This window comes from Branchiostoma belcheri, unplaced genomic scaffold (genome assembly GCF_001625305.1).
Source record: "Branchiostoma belcheri isolate BF01 breed outbred unplaced genomic scaffold, Haploidv18h27 scaffold278, whole genome shotgun sequence".
Lineage (NCBI taxonomy): Eukaryota > Metazoa > Chordata > Leptocardii > Amphioxiformes > Branchiostomatidae > Branchiostoma > Branchiostoma belcheri.
Genome location: NW_017803885.1, coordinates 39,958 through 65,667, shown reverse-complemented (window position 1 = coordinate 65,667; position 25,710 = coordinate 39,958). Strand labels below are relative to the sequence as shown.

Genomic DNA, 25,710 nt, shown 5'->3' with positions numbered 1-25,710 from the left:
TACTGACATGGCCGCCGTCGCTACCTGAATACTACCTGACGCTCTCTCACCTGACGTACAACTCACCTCCACGACGTCAACACGTTCACCTTTACGCAGGTGAGAATCGTGTCGTACACACCTGGTGGCGACGTAAAGGTGTCGTCGCGACGCAAAGGTGTGGGTTACGTACGAGTGGGGGAAGAAATTTGTAACGTGTCAATTTTTATCACACCTGAGTTGACGTGTGTTTCACCTGTACAGGTATGGTTCTAGTACAGGTGTGTAGGGCAGTGTGGACAGTGTTAGCGTTGTGTTTACCTGTGGAAGGTGTTGTTGGCGTTGTTTACGCGCGGCAGAGACAATGTTACACGTTTAATTTCCTGTCTACGGCCCCGCCAGGTGTTGTGACATGGCGGCCTTGTTTGTGTGTATGTGTGTGGGGGAGGGGGAGGGTACGTTTCATTGTAGCTTAACAATACGCTAGCCTCCATAGCATGCCAAAAACGGGGGGTTTGGGGGGTCTTTGGGATCTTTTATGTGCTATTTTCTGATTGCATATAGACAACATAGCCGGCCTGGTTGAATTACCCTGTTTTTTTAGAACTGGGCTAATCAGAAAACAGCCGAAGACCACCAAACCCCCAGTTCTATAAGCCTGCTACGGAGACTAACAATACGCCGCCTATTTAAATATTAATGCCTTACCTGTACGTACCAAGCTCACGCCATACGCTATAGTATATGTATGGACAGTCAAGCCTGCAATAGTAACTGTCCACCTCTGCGTAAAGACCACATATTGCCGATGTGGCCACCTATTCAATGGTAGAGCTGTAGGTTGTTTTTCCCATTCACCCAAGCGTTACGAACACTATCTAAAGTGACCACCTGTCCACTATGACCGTTCACTTTAAGTCCACTGAGTAGCTAGTATTGACAAGCTTGCCTGTGTGTGTCTTTATGTTTTCATTTTGTGTTGGTCACAGTTTCTGCCCACCCCCACCCCTTTCGTAGATTATTTTTCCCATTTACCCAAGCGTTAAGAACACTATCTACAGTAACCACCTGTGGACTGTGCCCATTCCCTTTAAGTTTAAGTCCAGTGAGTAGCTAGTATAGAGAAGGTTGCCTGCCTGTGTGTCTCTAGGTTTTTCATTTTTTGTTGGCCATAGTTTTTCTGCCCCCCCCCCCACACACACCGAGTGGCTTGTATTTACCTGTTTAGTAGATAACAATTAAAAATCAGATTAAAACAATTCTTGTCCCTGTACTTGGTCTTGGCAAGAGAAATATTTTGTCCGTAGTTTTTCATTTCTGTTGTTGTTGTTGTTGTCCTTGTTTAACGTCTATTATGTCGCTAGACGTGGTCTCTAGCTGCTCAGTTTTACGCTTGGTTCAGTTCAGAGTCAAAAAGTCTCTCTAGGTATTAGCACTTGGTGACTTGTGCTTGTGTGAAGCTGGGAGTGTTTCTAGGAGATTTTTCTCCTCGTTTTGTTGGCCACAGTTTTTGCCACCCCCCTCCCCACCCCGAACAGCCGAACAGCTTGTATTTACCTGTTTGTCCTGGATACATTGTTATGTAGATTGTAGTTGGTCTGGGATGTGTAAATAGCACATTCACAGCTGAGCGCGTTTGTTCTTAGGAAAAATGTCATGCAGGCGGTTGCTTGCACAGTAATTTATTTTCCACCCCATTGAAAACATGCACCGCCCAACCCCTTGTCTGTTTATTTATGCAACACTTGATTGCTACTCAAGCATCGCAAACTAATTTTGTAACTATTGTCCTTGCCTGTTACATAATATCATATCAAATAAAAGAACACGAGAAAGACAAGATCTATATAAGGCCACAGATAAGACTAGGATATTTCTCTTGCTAAGACAAAACAAAATGTTACAGGGAGAAATATGTTTTTAAATCTAATTTATTATTATTGTTATTAGGTATTATAATTTATTTTTCAACAATGTTTGTTTCGACGAAACAGGCTATAGGCTACCTTGCGTAACGTCCTTGTTTCTATCAAGGCTTTTAAGGCCTGCTTTAGAAAACAGCAACTATGTAAACAGGCGTTCTTCACGCCATTGGTCTCTGATGGGTTGGAATTGAGAAACATTTTACTGAAACTGGGAAAGCTTCAGAGGCTTTCGTGTGTTGATTTAGAGCTTTACAGACCCTAAAGATCTAGAACTATCTCAGAGTGGAACTCACTGTCACCAAGTACAGTAGAGGCATTATCATTAGATAGCTTTAAACAATGTCTAGAGTTAGATGTTTAGGGGTTAGGTGTAACAAGTCGATCGGTGTACTGTAGCCAGCTGCCGCCGCGCCGCGTGCCTGCGAAGCTGGTGTGTTACGCCGAAATGCGGTTATACCGGCTATACAGATACAGATACAGAAACTTGAAAAAGCTTCAGATGTTTTCGTATGCTTATTTAGAGCTTTAAAGACCGTAAAGGGTCATGGTTACAACAAAAAGGTGGACACAGACCATGCATACGTCTGCGAATTGAAGTACAAAGTCTACCGCTATTTACGCACAATGTGTGGCACATACTATGGATAGTTTCACAGGGTAAACATGAGAACACAGAAAATCAGTTAGCTTACATGTACATAACCAAGTTTTGGGCCACTGATCGACGAAGTGTACAAGATAACTTCCATATATTAATACGTAGCGCTGAGCTATAGCCTCCATTGAACCAATTTCTCTGACTGAAAAATAGTAAAATTCAGAAAAGGAGAAAAACAATTTGCCAGGGAATTTAGGCCGCCATTGGCACCGTGGTGGAAAATATTACCCATATACCATGGATGGGGTAACCCCCCTGGCCATGTTACATTTTTTTGTATTTTTCCGGAATTTTACTATTATATACTGTTATTTTGGGGCGAGGTTTTGATATGGACCTGTTCCAAACAATGCCTGAGTCAAACAGTGCCGTATTGCATAAGTAGATAAGTAGTTCTACGAGCCATTAGAAGTGCTCTACTGAAGTCTCTCAGTGTAGTAACCACCATGTACCACTCCAGCTGACCCGCCCGCTAAGATGTGTGCTTATACTATTGTTGTTGAGAGTTTGATTTTAATATAGACTTTGTGCCTAAATCAGACACTAGATATGCCTTCAAATATCAGAGTTATCAACCAAGAATTGAGGTGTTCAAAAACTCGTATTTCCCCAGAACTATCGTAGACTGGAACTCGTTGCCACCAAGCACAGTAGGGGCATCATCACTAGAAAGCTTTAAACAACTCCTGCAATTAAATGTGCAAAGATTGAGTGTAACAAGTCGTTCGGTGTGATATAGCCAGCTGCCGCCGCGCCTCGTACCTGCGAAGCTAATGTGTTACGCCAAAGGGCTGTTATACCAACGATACTAATACAGATAAGTTTCACGAGCCATTAGGAGTTCTCTAGTGCTTAGTATCTCAGAGAGGGTGTAGTAACAGCAATGTACCACTCCAGCCGACCCGCCCGCTAAGGTGTGTGCATAAGTACAACACAACTTTCACCACATCCGTAATGGCACACGGGTAGTCTGGGAACCGGGCTTCTGAGGATGCCCTAGTTATCGCTGTACCGGCCCAGGCACATTTGTCATGATATAATCGTTTAATTTCACGAAACTACAGAAAATCAGGAGGAGTCTTGGGACCGTCGTGCATATGTCGCACACCAGTCAGCTGTCTTGGGACGGAAAAATCCTCGTCGGTGGTCAGTTGTCTTATAAACTCACTGAAAATCGCATGAGTAAAAAAAAGTCGTACCATACAAGTGAACCAAGCTGTCTTTACACACCACTCTTCTTGTCTGTCTCTGTCTTGTTCAGTTTTATAATCTTTGTTGTGCCAATAACGCGACAATACTGGTTAAAATAATGCCTGAAAAGTAAATGTTGCAGAAGGTCCAAAATCTATACGCGTCCTGCTTATATAGGTCATGGCCTGCCCACATGCTTACATAGTATTAACTCCATTGATGATTTATTTGCTAAACTTTTCCTTAACAAAAAAAAAAAACAGAAGACATAAACAGTTCACTACCAACATAGAGTTAAAATCATGTCCAAGCTGCTAGCAAACACATAACCCTTATGTGGTCTATGTGAAGATATTTTGATACCAAAGACTGCCGGCATTGTTGAGCCGTCGCCCGGAGCCTGGTAACTAGGCTATCGCGTTAAGCTGGCGTATAAAAAGCTGCGCAAATATTTAACTTTTCTGCGGGCGGAGTAGGGCCTTGTGACGTGGCGGGAAGAGAAGGGAAGGTCCGGGTGGTGATGAGGGAGTTTGGACAAACACTAGGCTGATAACGGGCTCAGGGGGCGACGGGCTAACAACGGGGGTGGACCGCTAGAAATGCGTTGTACAATATGCGTCCATGTACATCATGCATAGCCTGGGTGCCATCTAATGTGTCGCTACGTTAAGTACTAGTATCCAGGTAAAGCATCACGGGCAAATTAGGCAAGTGAATAAATTCTATGAAGAGTAAGTTTTTAGATCAATCAATAAATATCAATCAATCAATCAATGGATAGCTAAAACGTCATAGAATCTATTCAGTTGATTGTTTTATTTCATACTAGGTGATGTAAAAGAATGATGCAGTATACTGTCGAAAACACAGGTTCATGTACTAAGATACATCGAGTCTTACTAAACATTCTGTCAACTGTTTATTCATGTTTCTGTCACCAAAGAAAACCAACAACCCATTACAGTCTGGTAGATACAATGTACTAGTAAAACTCAGGAGAAAGTTTCAAAGAAACTTTTGCGTTTCCCTGTTGAAGGTTGCGGATTATGTTATTTTGCACCGCAGGATTTGCTGTAAGCTGAGAGGTTTAACCTTTTTTATTCCTTTGATCCTGCTGTTGAAAGAACTTCTCATTTTTCCCTTTTCACTTACAACAAGCTGTCGTCATCACCTGACCAGCTGAGAGGGCTCCTATTGGTCAGCCAGAAATCTCAAAGCAGATGTGAGAAGGGAAGCCTGTAACATTCTGTAAGCTATTTCATGGCGGGGCTAAACGTTGCCGTAGATTCACTTTACTTACTGGATGAAAGTAGAGTTTTGGGCAGCGATGGTTTGGGGTTAAGGTTGTATGTATCTTATTCTGAGCAACGAGAATTGGGATTGAGTGGGCGAAGATTGGTTGACAGTAGATTGACAGGATTGTGGTCTGGTATACTATTTTGTGGTAGGATGTGGTATGAGGTCGCCAGGAATGTTTACTGTGTAACGATACGTTTACGGAACAGAAGTGACAGTAAAAACTGTGAACATAAAAGTACCGTTATCGGGAAATACAGTATCATGCAACGAAACATAGCGACTTGACCGACTGTTGCCTTCACTGTCTTTAGGCGTCTGATATTTATGGCCTCCGTCGGTCAATACTGACCATGGTAAATCCTACTTAACATCTCCTATCTACAGTATCTACTATGACTAAACAGTCCTATTCGTGAATGACAGTCTCTGCCGCAGTTCTCACACTTATAGGCTGACTCAGTTCTATTGGAACTGTCTTTCCTACGGATTCGCCTTTCATCTGCATTGCGCATCAGTCTGGCTTCTCCTGTATTCAGCTGCCTGGACAGTGTGCATCTCCATCTAGCGCGGTCATCAGCAAGGTCCTCCCAGTGCTCTGTATTGATAATTCTCCCGGTAATACGAGTTTTTGTATCAGATCAGCCGGCCGGTTTGCGTCCTATCCGAGGCAAGCGGCTGACGGTTCAGTTTGTGACGCTGCCGGGTACAGATGTTATCGGGTAATGCCCACAGATTTACCCTGAAACGGAGCTTTAGTGCTATAGAACCGCCCGGCCGCCAGTAAAGAGCCGATAGATACAGAACTGATAAACGCATGGCTGGAGGGGAGGCCTCGCGTAATCTTCAAGCAGAGTCCTGGCAGACGTTTTCTGAAGTCTCCGAAGTCCATGTGTGATCTCTTAGCAGAGTCCAGGCAAATGCAGGATGGAAGAATCCAGACATTTTTTCTGACTGCATAGTTTTGGTGGAAGGAATGTGTGTCAGAAAAAACGCAGCCAAAAACATTGATTGATTGATTGATTGATTGATTGATTGACTAAGCAATTGATCTTACGGATAGTCCCTACAGTTGAAGCAAACTGACTTCTGTCTTTATCTTTTTTTTTTCAAGGAGCGGGATATATACTAGTAGTGTGTCCAGGTACCCAGGAAATATTGATTGATGGATTTATTGATTGATTATCACATGAGGGCCTGCAGAGGACAGCCGTCCTATAATCTTCGGACCCGAAGTATCAGCCATCATTACAAAATAAACCAACGTAAGATCAAGACACAAGATTAGAATAATTACAAGGAAACGAGTTGAACAAAACATCCACATAACATAACGTAACAAACTGGGACCACTACTAAGACATGGGGAAGATAACGCCAACGACCCAGGGCTAACTACTGACGATCAGAAAACGTTTCCATTCCTTCCCATTAGAATTAGTTAGATCTGCTCGAAGATGTCCTGAGCCGGACGGGGTTGCGAAACACCGTAAGGGAAACCATTGACGTATTCAGCCTTTAACGGGTGAAGGCTTAGGCTACAGTACGTTTTATCTACATATAATATGGATAACGTCCTGTTGTATTCAGAACTGTGCCTATCTAGCTCCATATGCCTAAATGGGTACAACAGACCCTCCATGGCGCAGCTAACCCCGCTATCAATCAGCCTCAACCCTCCTCCGCTCCGTAACGCTCATTCCCCCATCTCTTCTGAACCATCCCTAACTCCGACACAACCCTGTCCGCACCTGTAACGTACCGTCCCTAATTATAAGCACCCCGTTCCTGTTCCACACGTACCGTTTATTGCTGCCGCCGCCGGCGTTTTGATAACAGAAACTGTTTTACGAGTTTTACGCGGAAATTACACAGATACGGCTCATCACCTCTGACGGGCCATCAGCATTCCGTTACCATGGCAACGGAACACGTAGAGCCCGTATCTTTCCGGCCCTGTAAGGGATCGCCGTTTTCTAATCTTTTAGCAGAACTTGGGGTTGAAAAAGACAGTGGAATGGACAGCCTGGCCAATTTGATACTGTCTTTTGCCACTCTAGGATCTGCTTGGGGATTAGCAGTTTTCCGCTAGTTAATGCGGTGATTTTGGGTGTTGAATAAAAACATGTCAGACTTCAGAAGGTGAGAAAAATGTGCCGCCGGCCGCCCTTTGAAACGCGAAAGGTCGCGGCTTTACAAGTGAACCTTCAGTAATCTTTAGCCTTTGAAGAAAACTTTCTTGTTATCAATTCTCCCAGTACAATGATAAAGATCTGTGATTCATTTTATTCCGTTTCATTCTTACGCAAATGTCATCTCAAGGTGTTGAAAGATCAGCCATTTAAACCTTTATTTCCGCATCTATCATTTCTATAGAAATTCAAAAGGTGAGCAACCACAAGACTATGAAAGTTTTTCTGGCTTCCTTTTTCTTTCTAGATCTTTCATCATCATCTCTATTCCGTCTCATTCTTACGAAAAGTCATCTGAAGGTGTTGAAAGATCAGCCATTTAAACCTTCATGTTCTCATCCATAAGTCTATGAGCCATTGAAAAACTTTCTTGCTATCATTTTTGTTCTTTTCCTTAGTTTCTCAATCTTTTATTCATCATCATTCCTACGCAAAAGTCATCTCTAGGTGCTCAAAGATCAGCCATTTAAACGTTATTTTCCCCATCTATCATTTCCAGGGTTCTAGCCAGGATTTTTTTTCATAGCATAGGGGTCAGGTACGCAGAAGAGCAACTTTCTTGGCGCAAATCTCGCATTGAGCCGAAATATTTTGAAACTCATAACCCCTTAAGACACTATTTCTTGTTTAATGAAGAACAGATTTTGTTAAGTTAAGGTTTTCCCTTTGCTATAGCTTCATTCGTAAGTTATATTTTCATTTATTGCAAGATTTATTAAGGTTCTCCCTCCCAAAACACCCCTATGCTGGTTGAAAGACAGCACAGAGGTCAAAATTATGGCATAGGGGGTCAAAATCATAGCATAGGGGGTCAAAATTATAGCATAGGGGGTCAAAATTATAGCATAGGGGTCAAAATTATAGCATAGGGGTCAAAATTATAGCATAGGGGGTCAAAATCATAGCATAGGGGGCCTCTATGCTAAAAAGGCCTGGCTAGAACACTGATTTCTATGCAGATCCTATGCAGTAGCACCGTGCGCCGGGATCCGTATCTGCGTTATTACCGAGGTAAAGGTCGCGGCCGGGCAGGGCAGACTCACGGCTCATCGCGCTTTACCTGATCAAGCACTTAGGCGCGACTAACGCAGTTCGGTGGTTCACATCGCCTTCACAGCGCGTTTCTCTTTCCTTTTTTTTTATATTTAAACATTTATTACATTTATGTCAGCGGCGCACTCAGGCAGATCGACTTAAAGACAGTACGGCGTGTCTGCTCTGTAAATTCTTACTCAAATACATTCATATATATGATCAGTACAGGAGTCTAAATCCCTCCTGCTATAAAATTGCAACATGATGTGACCCAACACCAGTTACCATGGTTACAGACGTCAACAAATCAGGTCATTGGCCAAGTCAGAGGTTAGTGTTTCACTTGAGGAAGAGGAAACTGAGCATAAACAATATGTTTCCTTCGGTAAACATAATTAGTTCTCTTCCTGGTTTAGTTGGCGGACGAAATAACACCAGTAACCTGTTCTGTTCCAGCGGTCATCATCAGCGGAAGTCCGTGGGAACGAGAAGAGCGGAAGTGCGTGGGAACGTGCAGCTCGTGAACTGAAGGATGCGGCAGACGTCTTTACGGACTTCTAACCGTGACGTCACAACATCTGCTGCTGCTGACCTCTACACAGCGTCTTCTTACCACAAGTAAGTCTCAAGATTCTTAGCGATCAGTCTTAGACAGTCTTTAAGGAGAACCACACCCTGAGCACGTTAAAGAACCCACCACACTTTTAATAGTCTCCGTAGCAGGCTTATAGAACTGGGGTTTGGTGGTCTTCGGCTGTTTTCTGCTTAGCCCAGTTCAAAAACGGGGGTAATTCAACCAGGCCGGCTATGTTGTCTATATGCAATCAGAAAATCCAAAGCTCCCAAAGACCCTGAAGACCCCCACAACGCCCAGTTTTTGGCATGCCATGGAGGCTACCACACCTACCGAAAAGAACAGAGGTTCAAACCTTACAGTCTGGTCTCAGGTTTAACATCTTGAAGAGTTGATAGTCACCTGTTATGTCGGTCCTTCCACAAATATGGTAATTCTTTATAATATGATTTGAAAAAAGGGTTCTCGCATGGAGAAATGCCAAGTGTTTAGATACCGAAAATCATACCAAGCAACATAAACTACTTATTACAGGATCGTCTCACGACGCTTAGTCAACCGTGTGATTTGTAAACCCATCTTTAACAAAAAATAAAGATGGGGGTTGTGAATCATATGGTTCAGAGAAAAAATGCTGTATTGTAACAAAATAGTCTTTTGATACCTTTGATGAAACTCGGATAACAGGCACAGTGCGCCTTAGATGCTCTTATTAGATTTAAAGGAAGAACTATCGGTTTATATGGTTCAAAGGTGGCGTTTCGTCTTAAACCTTTGAAGAAGGCGTTTTCATTGGTGACACCAGAGAAACTGTACTCTGCACCAGACTCCTTTTGCAGGCTGAATAAATAGTAGAAATTTGCCTAAAAGAGGATATAATTGCAGGCAAATTGGACACTCTATGGCCGGGAAACTCCTCTGGCCAATTATATCCCCTTTTATGCCGATGTCTACGATTTCTTCAGCCTTCAAAAGAAGTCTGGTGGAGACTAGTGAAATCGCAGGTGAGATTCTTATTAGGATTTCTCGAAAACTGGTCTTCGCGTCTAAGATATACAGGAGAGATATTGGGTGTCATTGGACCAAACGTCGTGTTGAAATCCTTGCCTTGGGAGGTGCGTCTGATTCCAACCTCAATATGTATTATCAAATGTCTCTAAGGGCTTTAAGATGAAAAAGGATTTCTATCGCTAGTACTTTCATACCTTTGATGACAATATCGTTTAATCTAGAAATGTCCCAGGGTTTCTTATTCGTCTGTCGTCAAGGATTCTTAAATAAAAAAAAGCTAAGACTTCACTGGGACACCGCATTTCTTTTGTCGGTACTTTCGTACATTTGAGCAAAATGTTGTTACAGGTGGCGCTCGAGCTCACAGAGTGTAAGATGTCTTAATTAAATTTCTTTCTTTCATAAAAAAGCAGCACCGCAAATTTCGTTTAGTGCGTCTAACACAGACATACACCAAAGTTTAACCAGAGAAAAGAGAAGGAACATTTAAGGGAGGAGACACAATAGCATCATCCTTGTCTTGACTTGCATAACTTTTGTTTCCTTCTGGATTTAAAAAAAAATGTCTTCACTCATTTATTCATATCAATCAATAGTTCGTCCTTATAAACCTGCCTTTCTGACGAGTCTCTAATGTCACTGACGATAGGTAGTGGATGCTACCTGAAACGTCTGACGTTTTCAAAACCTTATCCAGTTGCTTGAGTAACTGTTTTGTGGCGAAAGAAAAATCGGCCAAATAGAGAGATAACATGCCAGAGGAGTTTGTCTGCTGGGAGAGAACATTTCGGGTGCGGGAAAATGTTCTCTCCCAGCAGACAAATTCCGCCGGCATGTTGTCTCTCTATTTGGCCGATTTCTACTCTTTCCAGCCGCCTACAGAAGCCTGGTAGAGGCTAGCAAAACTGTAAGTTGTTTTAGACATTCAGACTTCAGAGTTTTGATGTCTCAGATCAGACGACCACGCCTTCCGTCTCCAGGAAACCGTAACCATGGTAACCGGTAAACAAACCTCACCCCGCTGTCAGGGGACATCATTATCAACCTGATGACCTTCAAATTAATTTACGGTTGACCTTCAAGTGCTCTCTTTGCAGGCGTTCGCCGCTTGCAGTTTACAGAGAACAAAATAAACTCCAGGGTACTGAGGGGGGGGGGTCCGATTCCTTGGTTTTTATTTTTTAGGGGGAGGGGGGCATCTGCAAAGGCCATACAGACAGGGCTGCCCAACTATCTTTTCATGGGGATGTTTTAACATTTCATAAAAACCTTTGCTGATAGCACAGTATCAGTGTCAGTTCTCAAAACCTTTTTTACTACTAAAGCAGAGATTGGAATTAGCTACAGCCGCCATATTGGTAGGGTAGGTAGATCCAACATGGCGTCTGGTCATTCTGAAGTCGGAGGCAAAAAATCACGCAAGTTGACGTATCAAAAAGTGATTTAAAACACATTGCTGACACCATATCATGCTTAGAGTTAAAACTTTAGATCCAACACAAAAAGTTCTCTCACCTAGAGCTTTTTGTGTTGGATCTAAAGGTTTAACTCTAAACATGTCACTACCAACACTGATGAACTTTCATGATATTATATCATGCTATTAGCACACCAAGATGGCTGACTGGCACCTACGTCACAGTCACGTGACTTGCTCTAACCTTTGATGTTGCCGCCCGCAGGCTGGTGAGGTGACGTCATCGCGATGCCGATCCTGAGGCGCCGGTCGGTGCTGCTCCAGCTGGGCGCCGCGGTCTCGCTCCTGTGTTTCCTCTACCTTATCGCACAGAACCGCGTGCACAAAAGGACTAGAAACTCCGCCAGGAGACCCCCCCTGGACGACTTCGACCTTTCGAACAATATCGGTGACGTGGTTCCGGAAAATGGCGACCCGTACTTCCGGCCGAAAGTCCGGAGGCCGCCTCCGGAACCGGGCGCACCCGGGGAGTACGGGAAGGGAGTTTCGTTAACACTCACGGAGGAGGAGAAGAAGTTGGAGGACGCCGGCTACAAGCAGCACGCGTTTAACGAGTACGCCAGCAGCAAGATATCTCTACATAGGAGACTACACGAGGCAAGGCATGCAGAGTAAGTACAATCTTCCTCTCTCTCTCTCTTCCCCTTTCTCAAGTCAAGTCAAATCCCATTTCTCATTCACCCTTTCCCTCCCCTCTTTCTCTGTCCCCGTCTCTCTCTCTTAGAAATGTGCTAGGTAGCCTATGGCGTCCCCCGTTTATGTTCTGTGGTGGTTGACGGGTCCAAATGCTTCAGCAACTAACATTCAAGACTCGTGGTTGGAAACAAAAACATAAAAGGAACTCGTTTCAAGCCACACTTTCTCGCCCTTTAACGTAGTACATTTTTCTATCCAACACCCTGTCAACATGTGAAATGAGGCAGCACTTGAAGCGGCCTGTGTAGCGTCTCTAGCGTGGTGTTGTGGCACAAGTAGCAGTCGCAGTCCGTTATCACAAGGACTTGTACTCAGCCACTCAGGGCCGGCGTGCAGGGAAAGTTCAGCCTTAGGTAAAAAGTTCAGGCTAGGACGTTTTACTTGCCTATAACACATCAGGTTTGAACGTTCTATTTTGGAAAAAGGTTCGGGTTCGAACGTTCCATTTGGAAAAAAAGGTTCGGGTTCGAATGTTCTATTTTGGTGAAAGGTTCAGGTTCGAACGTTCCATTTGAATGGAAAGTTCAGATTCGAACAACCAGAGGTGAAGAGCAAGTGACTTGGTCTCTACTTCCTTCTTGCTACACGCTATGGTCAGTAATCCAGATATCAAAGACACTTGTATGGAAACACCTCATAGAGAGATTTCTAAAATATACGTAACATTAAAAGGTAATATACAGGCCAGAATTTGTTTTTTTTTCTTTCCATTGATGAGTATATCAGTCGACCTTAGGTGCGTCACAGGTCAATGTACCCGCCTTGAAGGTCACCTGTGAGAATACCTAACAACAACACGGAGGAAAGGTCACGACCTTCATCAGCTTGAAAGACAAGCCAGGAATTGATTCTATGGTAGGCGTCTTACGGCGTATTGATTCTGGCCTGTGTCCTACAGATGGGGGTCTGCATGCCATTTTTTGTAAGGCGTAATCAGGCCTATTTAGTCTTCGTAATCCGTAGGCAGCCTCCCCAAAAAAATCAACGTAATTCGTAATAGAACATTAGCTGCAAAGCGTAAAGTCGTAATCAGCTCTGAGACTTTAACGTAACTCGTAATTAGTGGCGGAAATTTTGCCTAATTCGTGTAATCACTACCCCCCCCCCCATGCAGGCCCTCACAGATGGACTCACTCCTTCCGACAGTCGGCAATGTTCCGTGTAAGTGCACCCTGCCACGTAACAAGCTGCCGGTTATCGAAAGGTCCCTTTGAGCACTTCACAAATCTACTGTCAAGCTAGAGTGTGGGTCGTTACGTGAATAAAACTGTTGGAAATTGATTGCATTTTTTCTGAAGTGTACCACTACCACTCACCCAAAAAGGTGCAGTATTAGGAAAGGTCCCTTTGAGCACTTCACAAATCTACTGCCAAACTTCAGTGTAGATCGTTACTTGAATAAATCTGTTGGATATTGATTGCATTTGTCCTTACGTGCACCACTACCTTGGTAGTCCTTCGTTGACGCAGATGACTGTTAAGTGTACTACCGCCACTACCACCGACCCAGAAATGGTGCAGTATTAGGAAAGCAGCTAGGGGGTTAAATATCTCATTCTTTCTTTCATACATACAGGACAAATCCTAACCTTAACAATCATTCACAATATTCGTATTAAATCAAATTAAACATTTCTGCATTACGCTGGACAGAAACGTATAGTTTGCACACGACCCCCTCAAATTTGCACACGACCCCCTCAAATTGCACACGGCCCCCTTAAATTTGCACACGGCCCCCTCAATATTTGCACACTTGCAGATTTCCCCCCTCTATATTGCACACGGCCCCTTTTATATCAGATCCAGTGCCATAACTTGTCTCCGAATCTTCTTTCACCTTGTAATAATGTCCTATTTGTTCTCATAAGCATCGGGCCTAATTACATCAAAACGGTCCCTATGCCATTAGAGTCGCCGTAATCAGTGATATTACAGTCCCCAGGCGGGACACGCGACATACTTTAATTATCCTGCCGCGCAGAATAAACGTTCAGCCGATGTTTAACGCTCATTTCCTCTGACACGATCGCGATAAACGCATCTATGGAGGCTACGCGATGTCAGTCTTATGGATGGCGTGCCCTCCGGAAAAGCGATCGTCTGCATGGAAGTTCAGGTTGTACTGCCATATTTTTTTCTTTTATTGCAACGTTTAATAACAAGGCGTGATGACAATGCACTAAAGTCATGGCTTATGTTGTGCCGTCATCGCAAAAAAAGGACATTAAAGAAACAATGCAAAAACGCAAAGTAAGAGAAAGAAAGCAATGTAAAATGTAACACCAAGGAGGCTATAACCTCAGGAGATGCAGACGGTGTATTTTATACAAGGAGTCAATTCTCGTCAGTTTCTTTACAATTGCAACATGTTTTTATCATTTTGCGGCAGTTTTACGCAGAGTTTACTTCCACTTTTTTCACTTGCAATCTCGTTTCAAAGATTCAATACTTTGATGCGATCCATAAAGAAAGAAAAATCAGTTTGACATTATAGAAAAATTACGCCTTGCAGCGCGATGTTGTAATATCGATAATTATTTCGCACACAAGACTGTGCACTTTTAACCGATTTTTAGACATGCAACGACGTGTATGCAACACATACTTTGATGCCACCCATACGAAAGCAAATCACATCGATGGCTCAAACCTTACACCAACACCTCCCTCCCCTCTGGCAATTGCTTAAGACAGTTTGACATTATAGAAAAATTACGCCTTGCAGCGCGATTTTGTAATATCGATAATTATATCGCACACACGACTAGAATCGGTAACTAAACGACAATGTGAGTCAAACGAACGGCCTTTAGATGAGTAATTGACAGTAATTACGGCACCAGACGAGGTCTTCACACTTTTATTATGTTATGGCGGTTATTATATGCTATAAAGGCAGATTGTGTGTTTTATTTGGTAAAAGATTGGTGATTACACAGCATGTCACAATCATTCTAGCGATAAAATGTACCGCTTTTCAAATCTTACGTCGTACTAGGTTGGAATTATAGTACTTATAATGTATTGTCCCTCACTGATGTGACAATAGTTGTTTTTTCTATCATTAATCATAATTGCACTGCAATAATGAAATGCCAGTCTGACTTTACATTCGTGTTTCCAATAGTTAACAAGAAATCGGTAAAAAGGCAGTATAAGGATATGGGAAGTTCTCTCCCTTCCAATATTGTACTTATCTCTCTCACTCACTCACTCACTCACTCACTCACTCACACACTCACTCACTCACACTCACTCACTCACTCACTCACACACTCACTCACTCACTCACACACTCACTCACTCACTCACTCACTCACTGTTTGTTCTCCCTCTTGCTCTCTTCATCTCTCCCCCCTCTCTCCCTCTCTCTCGCTGTCTCTCTATCGCTCTCTCTCTCTCATTCTCTCTCTCATTCTCTCTTTCTCGGTATCTCTTTCTGCCTTTCAACAACCCACAACCCCTATGGTTTCAAACTGGCTACTGGACTACCTTTATCTTTATGTACTGACAGATTCTTTTCTCCTTCAGGTGTAAAGACATCAGGTATCCGCACGACCTCCCCACCACAAGTGTCATCGTCACCTTCCATAACGAGGCGTGGTCCACCCTCCTAAGAACCGTGCACAGCGTCTTGGAGACGTCTCCGGCAAGGCTGCTTGAGGAGGTGATTCTGGTGGATGACTTCAGCGAACTGGGTGAGTAATCAAACGTAATCTGTGGGCATGCCCAACTATAGTAAAATCACTTGCATACACGTCACTTGTAAGACCGAACCTAGAATATGCCGCGACAGTATGGGATCCATATACAAAAAAAGACAAAGATAAACTGGAAAGGGTACAGAACTAAGCTGCAAGATTCTGTATGAACAACTATGAAAGAGGTGCTAGTGTCACGAAAGTGGAAAGAATCCTACAGTGGGTGCTACTGGAAGACAGAAGAAAAATGTCCAGACTATGCATGATGTACAAAATGACTAATAAACTGGTGAATATCCCAACTACTAAGTACCTAATACCAGCCCGGAAGAGAACAAGAAATAGCCATGCCTTCAGGTACTAGAGTTATCAACCAAGGATTGAGGTGTTCAAGAATTCATTTTTTTCCTTCCATGGCGTCACGTCCATAATGATCGACTTGTCTGCTCGTAGCTGCGATCAGAGTCACAAGTGTTAGGCAGTGAAAGATTAAGCTTACATGGAAACCAACCCGTTGTGCTACATACAAGCCATTTGACTAATTTTCCAGCAGTAAACGCTGTCTTCACAATTTGGGAAGCAATGTTTATGTCTAAGATGCACGTGTAAGAATATCCATATCCAGTATTATCTCGATACCCGATCCTTTATTGCTTGAAGACGCTATTAACTGCGCAATACTAAGCCGTAAAATGTCTCAAAGGAACGTTGTCTTCACGCAAGAACATACGTCTTGCACATCTAAGAAAAGCCACGCCCCGGGCTCACCATCTTAAGATCTCTTAACGTTCGAAGGGTTGCGAATTACTCCGGGCGTCCCGTGCGTAACGTCGGTTGTTTGGTATTAGGCCACAGCAAGTAATTTTTATGGATGACATCAGCGCGCGCATTAATATTCGCCTGATTTGGAAAAAAAAAGAAATCTTGTTGCCGTCTGACAGTGGTCAACATGCCGAAAATGGGCAAAGATGTCTGTTACCATGCCGGAAGGTGGATGGCAGATAACTATGAAGAGGGGAGACAAGAAAAGGCTCTGATTTAATGCTTTGTTTCTTACTTTGATGCAATCATATGTGATGCTGGCTGTGTATGTGATGTTCCCACTGAATCAGAACCATTTGTACAATGATTTAGTCCAAATTTTAAAATGTAGGAACCTTTTTTTTTCGGCCCGCCTTGTTTTTTCTTCGCCCGCTCGCATTATATTTCTAGTCCGCGGAGGATGTCATCCATAAAAATTACTTGCTGTGGCCTTAGCTTTTATGTGCGCACCTTAAAATGTTTTGCGTGGGACGTACAAATGTGTATCCGCCAGCCTTTCGGCAACACAGAGCAAACGTTCGTCATTTTCCTCCGCCTCCGCATGGTTGTTATCATATCTGTCTCCGTGCCTATCAAGTTCCATGTCGGAATGAGTTAGGGTTAGGCACGGTTCTGGATACTAGTAGTCTCCGCGTATCCAAGATTCGCCCCAGACACTGTTCTGGGTACTAGTGGACTATCCAGAACTGTGCATGAGCATGGTTCTGGATAGTCCACGGCTATCCAAGTGTTCAGAAAAAAAGTAGAATTGCGCGCATATTGTAAGTTGAAAGAATGATTTGAAAATGAGTTAACCGCTATTGCTAGTATTAGTTCTCATTCTTTGGCCTTTGGACAATGTGTGCTATTTTTCAACCATTCGCCACTCGGAAAAAAAGAAACCTAAACCTTGCTTTGAATATCAACTAAGTGTCAACGCCGTTTTGCCAATAAGCTGAAAAGGCTAAAAACAATCAATCCCACGCGTTTTTCCCCCATACATCTGGATGGTTTGGACTGATCCGTTTGGCTCAATATTTGCCATTTCGCGCCCACGGAGTTTACAGTTTACGGCGCCGAACTCATAAAGTGGTCTTTACTGCGCTTAATGGACCGGAAAGCAATCATCGCGACGTACATGAGTTGGGTCTTGTGTCTTCAAATAGGCTTCAAACCGGTGCAATGGCCAAGTGGGTAGAGTGCTGGCTTTGCATTCGGTAGGTAGCCCCTGCTGTAGCGGCCTGTGTGTATGGAAGTTGGGAGTTAAACACTCACCACTACCAGTGGACTAGCCCCCTGCTGTAGTGACTGCTGTTTGTGGCCCAGGGACAATGAACGGAGATGGGGGCCGCCCTATGCGTCACTTGACGCGGGAAGGCTCTTTAACTTCACTTCAAATAGGCTGAAGCGATTCCCGGTTACGTTCTTGGAACGTTAGTGCTTGTAAATATTGCCGTCATGGGGCCGAGCTGGCAAAGGAACAGGCGCCACCTGGCGGAGACGTGAAAAAGTGAAGCGTGAGCGCAAGCTTATGCACTACATCAGAGCCATCTGAGTTTTTCGTACGTGGCGCCTCAGGGGGGGGGGGCACGATCAAGTTTTTCTAATTATATCTCATCCCTATAGAAAGTTGTTTTTGGCAACGCATTAGGAACGTTCCTTTCACTAAAAACAAAAAGAAAATTACCGCCAAAAATATGATTGATCTTTCCTTACCTAGTCTCTGTAAGGCTGTTGAGTTCATGTGTTAAATGACATAACACCTGAGTGAACACCTGTCCTTACATGTTCCAAAACATCTGAAGCAACCGTTAGAGATGTGCCTAACACCTGTCCTTACCTGTTCCAGAACACCTGAAGGAACCCTTAGAGATGTACCTGTCCCAGCTGAAGTACGTGCGGCTGGTCAGGACCACTCGGAGGGAGGGACTCATCAGGGCCCGCTTACTGGGGGCTGCGCACGCGCGGGGAGAGGTCCTCACCTTCCTGGACTCCCATTGTGAATGTCACGAGCAGGTTTGTTGTTTACCTGTTTATCCGTCACCATGGCAACTGGTGCTGTAGCACGCAGGCACCCTGTGGATCCGGATTATTTTGGATATATGTTGGATTACACCATTTACATATAGCAAGTGGCAGGACAGAGCTATATGGACTGGTCACTAGTATATAAATGTGTTCGGGTTAAAGTAAACAGAGCAGTATGTAGGTAAGCATACCCATGTTTTGTTTGTTTGTTTTGGTTTATTTACTACTGTGCCGGATTGCCGAAAACCGGTCTAGTGTCGTAATGCTTCCCTCTATTTCCAGTGGCTGGAACCATTGCTGGCCCGGATTGCCGAAAACCGGTCCAATGTCGTGACGCCGGTGATCGACGTGCTGGACTGGAAGACGTTCGAGTACCAACACACCATGGAGGTATGGCTATCTTATAATCAACTAAGGCATATTTCAGACATGTACAAAGCAGAAACATAATAGAATGATTTATTTCTATTTATCGGTTTGGCTGTACATCCCTCACAGCGAAGGCAGCCGAATTAGCTACACTCAGGCTATTACAAATAGCTTGCCCTGCTGACAAAACATGGCAAAACGTTGACATTAGCAATGGTGTAAGTAGAAGGTTACGTGGTGAGGGAAGGAAGCATTGCTAGCTTAGACTAGGCTCTACCTAATATCGATCATGTCGTTGATGTCAGATTTACTTAATAACTGTAATAGAGCAAATATACTGAGATAACTTACTTACCCCCCGTCCGTTTTCCTGGTCGTTGGGGAAGAAGGTAAGAGTGAAAATGGACAGCTGTCTCCAGACCTCTCTGTCTCTTGCAGCGGTCTGCCTTTCGACCAGGTTTAGGGATGTCTACTAGTCTAATATCTCATACAGAAATCTATGGTAACCATACTGACCACTGTTAACAACCCCCCCACCACCCTACAGGTGCAGCGCGGCATCTTCGACTGGCGACTGACGTTCACCTGGGGACTGATCCCGGAGTACGAGCGGAGCAGGAGGAAGTCTCCCGTAGACCCCGTCAGGTACGCACAACTGCTGACGTCAGTACACATGATCTGATGACGTCTCCAAGCACAAAACGTTAGGAAGAAAAAGTCTTAGTGAGTCAAGCTACATCGATGAAAAGCTACATGGTTAACAGCTGCATACTTTGAAACTTTGAAAATAGAAACTTTATTCAGAATAACCATTACCGGTGGGCCCAGGGGTCATACGTTCATACCCACGCTTTGATTCATATCATCTTGTGATCTTAAAGTCTTTAAAGTCGTCTTAAGCTTTTAAACTGAATTTGATTCTAGCCCCTTTAATTAAGGGCGCCATGCTGTTTTGCTTGGCATTTCTATGTTGAGTCACAGATGCAGGTTGGCTTTTAGCTATAAGAGCCTAGTTTGTGAATCAGTATGTTTGATGTCATGATGCAACTTCTAGGTGTAACCATCCAACATGGTGAACAACACTGACGTCAAAGTCACGTGAGTGCAAACTCTCTCTTTCCCTTACAGGTCTCCGACTATGGCGGGCGGCCTGTTCGCCATGGACAAGTGGTACTTTGAGCACATCAGAGTACGCCTTAAGATCCATTATGTCTTCTTAATGTTCTCTCTCTCCCACACAGGTCTCCGACTATGGCGGGCGGCCTGTTCGCCATCGACAAGTGGTACTTCGAGCACATCGGCACGTACGACGCCGGCATGGACGTCTGGGGAGGCGAGAACCTCGAGATGTCATTCAGGGTACGTCTTAAGATCCCTTACGTCTTCTTAATCTTCTTACATTAAGAAGACGTGGTGATTTGTACGTCTTTTTAACAACTCTGAACTGAGATTTGGCCTTCCTAGTCTTATGTCGTGAACCTCAAAATGTTCTTCATCGTACGTCCTAGATCCCTCATGTCTTGTCAATCTGCTTAGAGTCTTATTCCTCGGGCAGATATATCAAATTCTGGATTTACTTTGTACGTCTTTTCAACCGATTTGTAGCCTTAAATCCAGCCTGTGTAGAGAGAGTGAAGTGCCCTAAATTGTACTGAACCATTACCGTTAGAAAGCTAACCACGGCGGGAGGGTACATTATAGTCCTAGGAAAACCTTTTGCCTAATGTCCTGTACCAATGTAATTTCATATGGCAAATTAAACCGTGCATTATTGAACAATCCATTACGTTTGAGACATACTTGATTTCTCGTCCTTCTTTAGATCTGGCAATGTGGAGGGAACCTGGAGATCATGCCCTGCTCACGAGTGGGTCACGTGTTCAGACCTCGTTCCCCTCACTCGTTCCCGAAGAAGAACGAAGTCCTGGTGAACTCGCTGCGGCTGGCGGAGGTCTGGATGGACGATTACAAGGAGATTTTCTACAGGAGGAACCCGCACGCAAAAACGGTCAGTACAACGGACATGTTATTTTTGTTCTTCTGGTTCTTGTTAATCTTCTTGTGACGTTGTAAATGAAAGCCTATAAAGGAGACCATAAATTGGAGACAAATTCTAGCGGCCATTACGACTACGCAGTTGTTGTCCTTATCATGAATGGACCAGAAGGAAATATATTGCAATCTTCACCTGACAGGTCTCACTATATGTAGAGGACAGCTTCTCTTTCATCATTTACGGCGTCATTTTTGAGGTATCATTGTCTTGCCCAGCTTCCTGAAGGAGAGGTACGGTGACGTGTTGGTCACAAGCTTGCGTCATGTCCGGTATCTCTGAAATCATTTCTTTTTCCCCTAGGAAAGGTACGGTGACGTGTCCGCCAGGTTGGACCTGAAGGACAAGCTCCACTGCAAGCCGTTCAAGTGGTTCATGGAGACCATCATGCCGGACATGTACGTTCCCGAGGACAGGCCAGGCCGGTCGGGCGCGGTAAGTTCTGATCGGTCGTATCCTACAATTGGTATCGACTGTTTCCAACTAGCTCAATGTCTAACGCAGCAGAAGTGGTGTCAGAAGTGGGATTGAAGGCACTCTCAAAACCCTCATTTTTAGTCACAAACATGACGAGAAAAGAGAAGAAAAGCGCACCATTCCTTCAGTGCAAGCATATCGCCATATTGAAGAGGCATTTCTAAAAACGGAAATGCCTTACAGCTGCCAAACACTACCCCCTAGTAGCAATAGGTTACTACCTCTGTAATGTCTTTAAGAAAACAATAACTGTCTATGTAAGGCCCTATAAACGATACAGTTGTGTCTTGGATAGTTTGGTAAATAATCGTAGTAGTCACTAGAGTTGGTTGCCATCAGCTAACACAGATTGTTTTTTTTTTACAGTTACGAAACAGTGCCTCAAACCTCTGCTTTGACTCCGAGGGCGCAGAGAATGCCGGGAAGAGGCCCACTATGTGGGGATGTCACGGGATGGGCGGGAATCAGGTGAGCTGCTCAGTTCATCATAATTGCCTAGTCACGGCCCAATGTTCTGTCGCCAGCTCCCTGCTATAACCCATTGCAACGCAATGCTGTTTTGTGCTAATCTCCAAGCAGATCATACGGTGACAAGGCTGTATCCATTGGCCATAGAGGAGTATCCATTTGGTGGCTAATGGACACTTACTATATATACCTTGCCACCGTAGGATCTGCTTGGAGTTTTGTGTCTTTGAAAGAAATGGTAGGTGAAGGTATCAGGTCCCATGGCGTTTTGGGGGCCGTACGTAGGGGCAGTGGGTTTTTAGTTCTTATGAGAAAAAAGGTATTTCTAAAAGGCATGAGAGCAACAGAAGTGGAGAAGAAAACAGGAAAGAATCATTTTGTGTTGAAATACTCGATTTCCTTTGCAGTATTTTGAGCTGAACGGTCGCGAGGAGCTGCGGCACAACACTGGCGGGAAGGAGATGTGTGTGGAGGCGCAGGGGGGCGAGTTCGTGGTGCTGATGCACTGCGCCTCGGGAAATAACGTACCGGCTCAGCAGAAATGGCAGATCAGAGGGGTAAGGGTCCTGGTTCTTTAGGGTTAAAGTTCAGAGGGGTAAGGGTCAAAGTTTGTGGTCACAGTTCAGAGTTCGTGGTGCTGATGCACTGCGCCTCGGGAAACAACGTTCCGGCTCAGCAGAAATGGCAGATCAGAGGGGTAAGGGATGATCCTACCCTTCACCGTTCATAGTTTGTCGTTCTGATTTTCTCTTGTCGTTCTGATGTTTTCTGAAGGCAAAAAGCAGTACAGTACAGTGATTTTCATAGTTAGCCTGGGTGCCATCCTACTATATATATGCCGGGGCTCCCATACTCGCTGCTCCATTTTTAGGGACCGAGTGTGAGAGCCCCGACATACAGACACAGGATGGCACCCAGACTCTTCCAAGGTGCTTCTATGGTTTAAACTTACAATGTGAGGTTTTGCACAGCAGCTATACTCACATACCTTTTCTAATTAACTTTGTTTGTGCAGGACGGATCCGTTTACAACGCCTACCACAGCAAGTGCCTGCACTTTGACCCCGAGGAGCGGCAGGAGAAGAAAGAGGTCAAGGCCGTCCGCTGCACCGGGCAGGACTCGCAGCGATGGAGGTTCGACGCCTGAGAAAAACAAAAACGAAATGGTGACGCGAAACCTTTGGAAAAATGTAGAGAATTTTGTAATTTTAGCCTCCAATCTGTTGTTTGCAACACTAGATTTTAAGTGGAGCTGGTCCGGTCGCGTTACAAAAATAAAAAACACGGACAACGAAATGGTGACGCGAAATCTTTGGAAAGATGTAGACAATTTTGTAATCTTAGCCTAAAATCTATTGACTGTTTGCAACACAAGTTTGCCACTAGGTCTTCTTCAGGAGGATTGACCCAGCCGCGTTGCACACGTGACACCATTGCTTACGTTAAGCCTCCAATAGGTCACGTGATCGATATGGGTCAGCCATCTTGAAGAAGAGGGAAAAATTGGTGAAACTTGAAAAGACACGTTTCTCAACGAAAATTGGCGACCAGAGGGTGTGAGGACCTCTCCAAAAGACATTTCAAATCGGTTTTATGAGTAGTTTCTTTATTTAGCGGGGTAAATTTTTACTAATACGCAGACTGTCGAAAATTCCGGGGTGCGTGCAGGTCAACATCTACAGGAGATTAAGTTTCAGAAATGACTGCCCAAGAAAATCTCAAAAGGCCACAGTTGTACCAATTGGTGATTTTTGCAAAGTCTGTACCTTTTGTGCATTGTTATGCACGCGCTGTGTAAAGCAAAGCCGTAGCCAAACCTAGCAATTTATAGTGGAAAGCGTGACAACTATTGAAATGTCCAATTCATAAATAGCAGTTGGTACTGAATAAATTGGTAATAAATTTGTAATGGTACGTGCAAAATTGACACACCAAAAGTGCAAAATTGACACACCAAAAGTGCAACTTTAGTGTCTACTAGTATTTTCATCTTTCTTGCTGATTTTCTGTAATAAGTAGGTGCTGTTTTTTTTCCTGTAAATGATTTTAGTATTGAGGACCAGAAACGCCCTAGTATCAAACTGCAGTGATAAGTCAATAAGACAAAACTAACGCATTAAAAACGTAAATGTTTTATTAAAAAAAAGAAATCAGGTAAAACATGATGACGATGTAAATATTTCATAAAGAGGAAATTTATGGTGCAATCTTATATAAGATTTCTACAAAACCTTCTACTTTCTTAATTGTCCACCTGTGGAGATATAAAGATCCCATTGTGCCTCAATAGAACATGCTGCAACACTAATGATGATACAAATGGCAGTGTTTTCACCGGGCCTTTTGAGCATACTGGCTCTATATTCTGTGATTTGGACCCCTATGCTGTGATTTGGACCTTATGCTGTGATTTGGGCGCCCTATGCTGTCTTTCAACCAGCATAGGGGTGTTTTTTTTTATAAATCTGGCAAAAAATGAAAATATTATTTTAGAATGAAGCTAAGCTTAACTTTACAACATCTGTCCAAATAAGCAAGAAATAGTGTCTCAGGGGGTTATGAGTTTCAATTTTTTTGGCTCAATGCGCGACGCGACGCAAAAGTTGCTCTATTAAATCTGTACCTGACCCTTAGGCTGTAAAAAAATCCTGGTGAGAACACTGAATAATGACTGTTGCATCCAGAACCGCGCCTTATACAGAACCAAGGCTCAGGCACGGTTCTGGATAGTTCAAATTTCTCGTTGCGGTAGGCAGAACGCCTGATCTTTGACATATCAGAATGTTGTGACTGTTGTCATGGAAACATATCATGAGCTTTGTGACTAAGGTCGTTTGTACGTGACGTCACAACTACCGCCATCCTGGCTGGTTAAACCCAAAAGAGTCAGGCCTGGACATTTGTATAATGTATGCGTGACTGTGGTTGGTATACAGATGTAAGGTTCCCAGGCAAGCTCTGGGTTTAAACACCCAACATGGCGGACCATTCTAGGTCACGTGAGTGCAAACCCAATTCGGATTAAAAAGGAACTTAGTATTTTATATAAAAACGATCTTCACTACTGGTTATTATTACATACCAAACACTTTATCTTGTAGAAGCATTGCATAAAGACCAATGCACATTTTTAGAGTAGGGATTATGTTTTATTCCATTTTTGGTTGAATGTTTGGTTTTCTTGTCGTGAAGATTAGGCATACATTAATAAAATGTCACTTCAGAAGAAGCCAAAAGTTCGACTGATTTTACATCAAAAGACGGCACTATCCAAATCTTCATCAGCCAAAAGCTGGAGCAGTCAGCTATCAGTAAAACTGCTCGAAAGTTACATGTAATTTGGTCGTCTGTTATCATTAATAACTCTAAACATTCGTCAGTTTTTACTGCTCATGAATGCTGGTTTGCTCAAACAGACCATAATCATGGAAGAATTGTTTTAGTCCTGATGATAAAACTATGTTGCAGTGAATGATTTTAGTTATAGTCCAAAAGTGCATTTCGTCGAAGAACTCCATTTATTCCTGTTTGACTTATTGTATTATCTAGTTCCCATGTTTCGACGTCAAATGTAAGGAACTGTAATGGAAGCCACCGTAGCAGGCTTATAGAACTGGGGATTTGGTGGTCTTCGGCTGTTTTCTGATTAGCCCAGTTCACAAAACGGTGGTAATTCAACCAGGCCGGCTATGTTGTCTATATGCAATCAGAAAATAGCACATAAAATCTCCCAAAGACCCTGAAGACCCCCAAACCCCCAGTTTTTGGCATGCTAA

The 25,710-nt window shown here is 43.7% G+C and overlaps 1 protein-coding gene across 2 annotated transcripts; it reads left to right on the top strand.

Annotated features, from left to right (window-relative positions):
• LOC109472480 (polypeptide N-acetylgalactosaminyltransferase 12-like) lies at positions 1 to 25,615 on the top strand. Of its 2 annotated transcripts, XM_019772258.1 has the most exons (14): positions 1 to 99; positions 8,733 to 8,894; positions 11,544 to 11,949; positions 15,569 to 15,735; positions 18,389 to 18,555; positions 18,850 to 18,957; positions 19,484 to 19,581; positions 20,178 to 20,295; positions 20,759 to 20,944; positions 21,293 to 21,424; positions 21,833 to 21,934; positions 22,342 to 22,428; positions 22,569 to 22,631; positions 22,950 to 25,615. In XM_019772258.1, the coding sequence occupies exons 3-14, from the start codon at positions 11,567 to 11,569 to the stop codon at positions 23,079 to 23,081; spliced, it is 1,743 nt and encodes a 580-aa protein (XP_019627817.1). In that variant the 5' UTR covers positions 1 to 99; positions 8,733 to 8,894; positions 11,544 to 11,566; the 3' UTR covers positions 23,082 to 25,615. The 2 variants fall into 2 exon arrangements, with proteins under 2 accessions (XP_019627817.1, XP_019627816.1); XM_019772257.1 differs by lacking the exon at positions 22,569 to 22,631 and having other exon boundaries at positions 22,342 to 22,491.
• The last annotated feature ends 95 nt before the right edge of the window (positions 25,616 to 25,710 follow it).

Excerpts from the sequence above, each read along its gene's own strand:
- LOC109472480 (XM_019772258.1), top strand. The coding sequence starts at position 11,567 with ATGCCGATCCTGAGGCGCCGGTCGGTGCTGCTCCAGCTGGGCGCCGCG. Across the intron at positions 22,429-22,568 it reads CGCAGGGGGGCGAGTTCGTG|GTGCTGATGCACTGCGCCTC; the intron begins GTGCTGATGCAC and ends TCAGAGTTCGTG. Across the intron at positions 22,632-22,949 it reads AGAAATGGCAGATCAGAGGG|GACGGATCCGTTTACAACGC; the intron begins GTAAGGGATGAT and ends TTGTTTGTGCAG.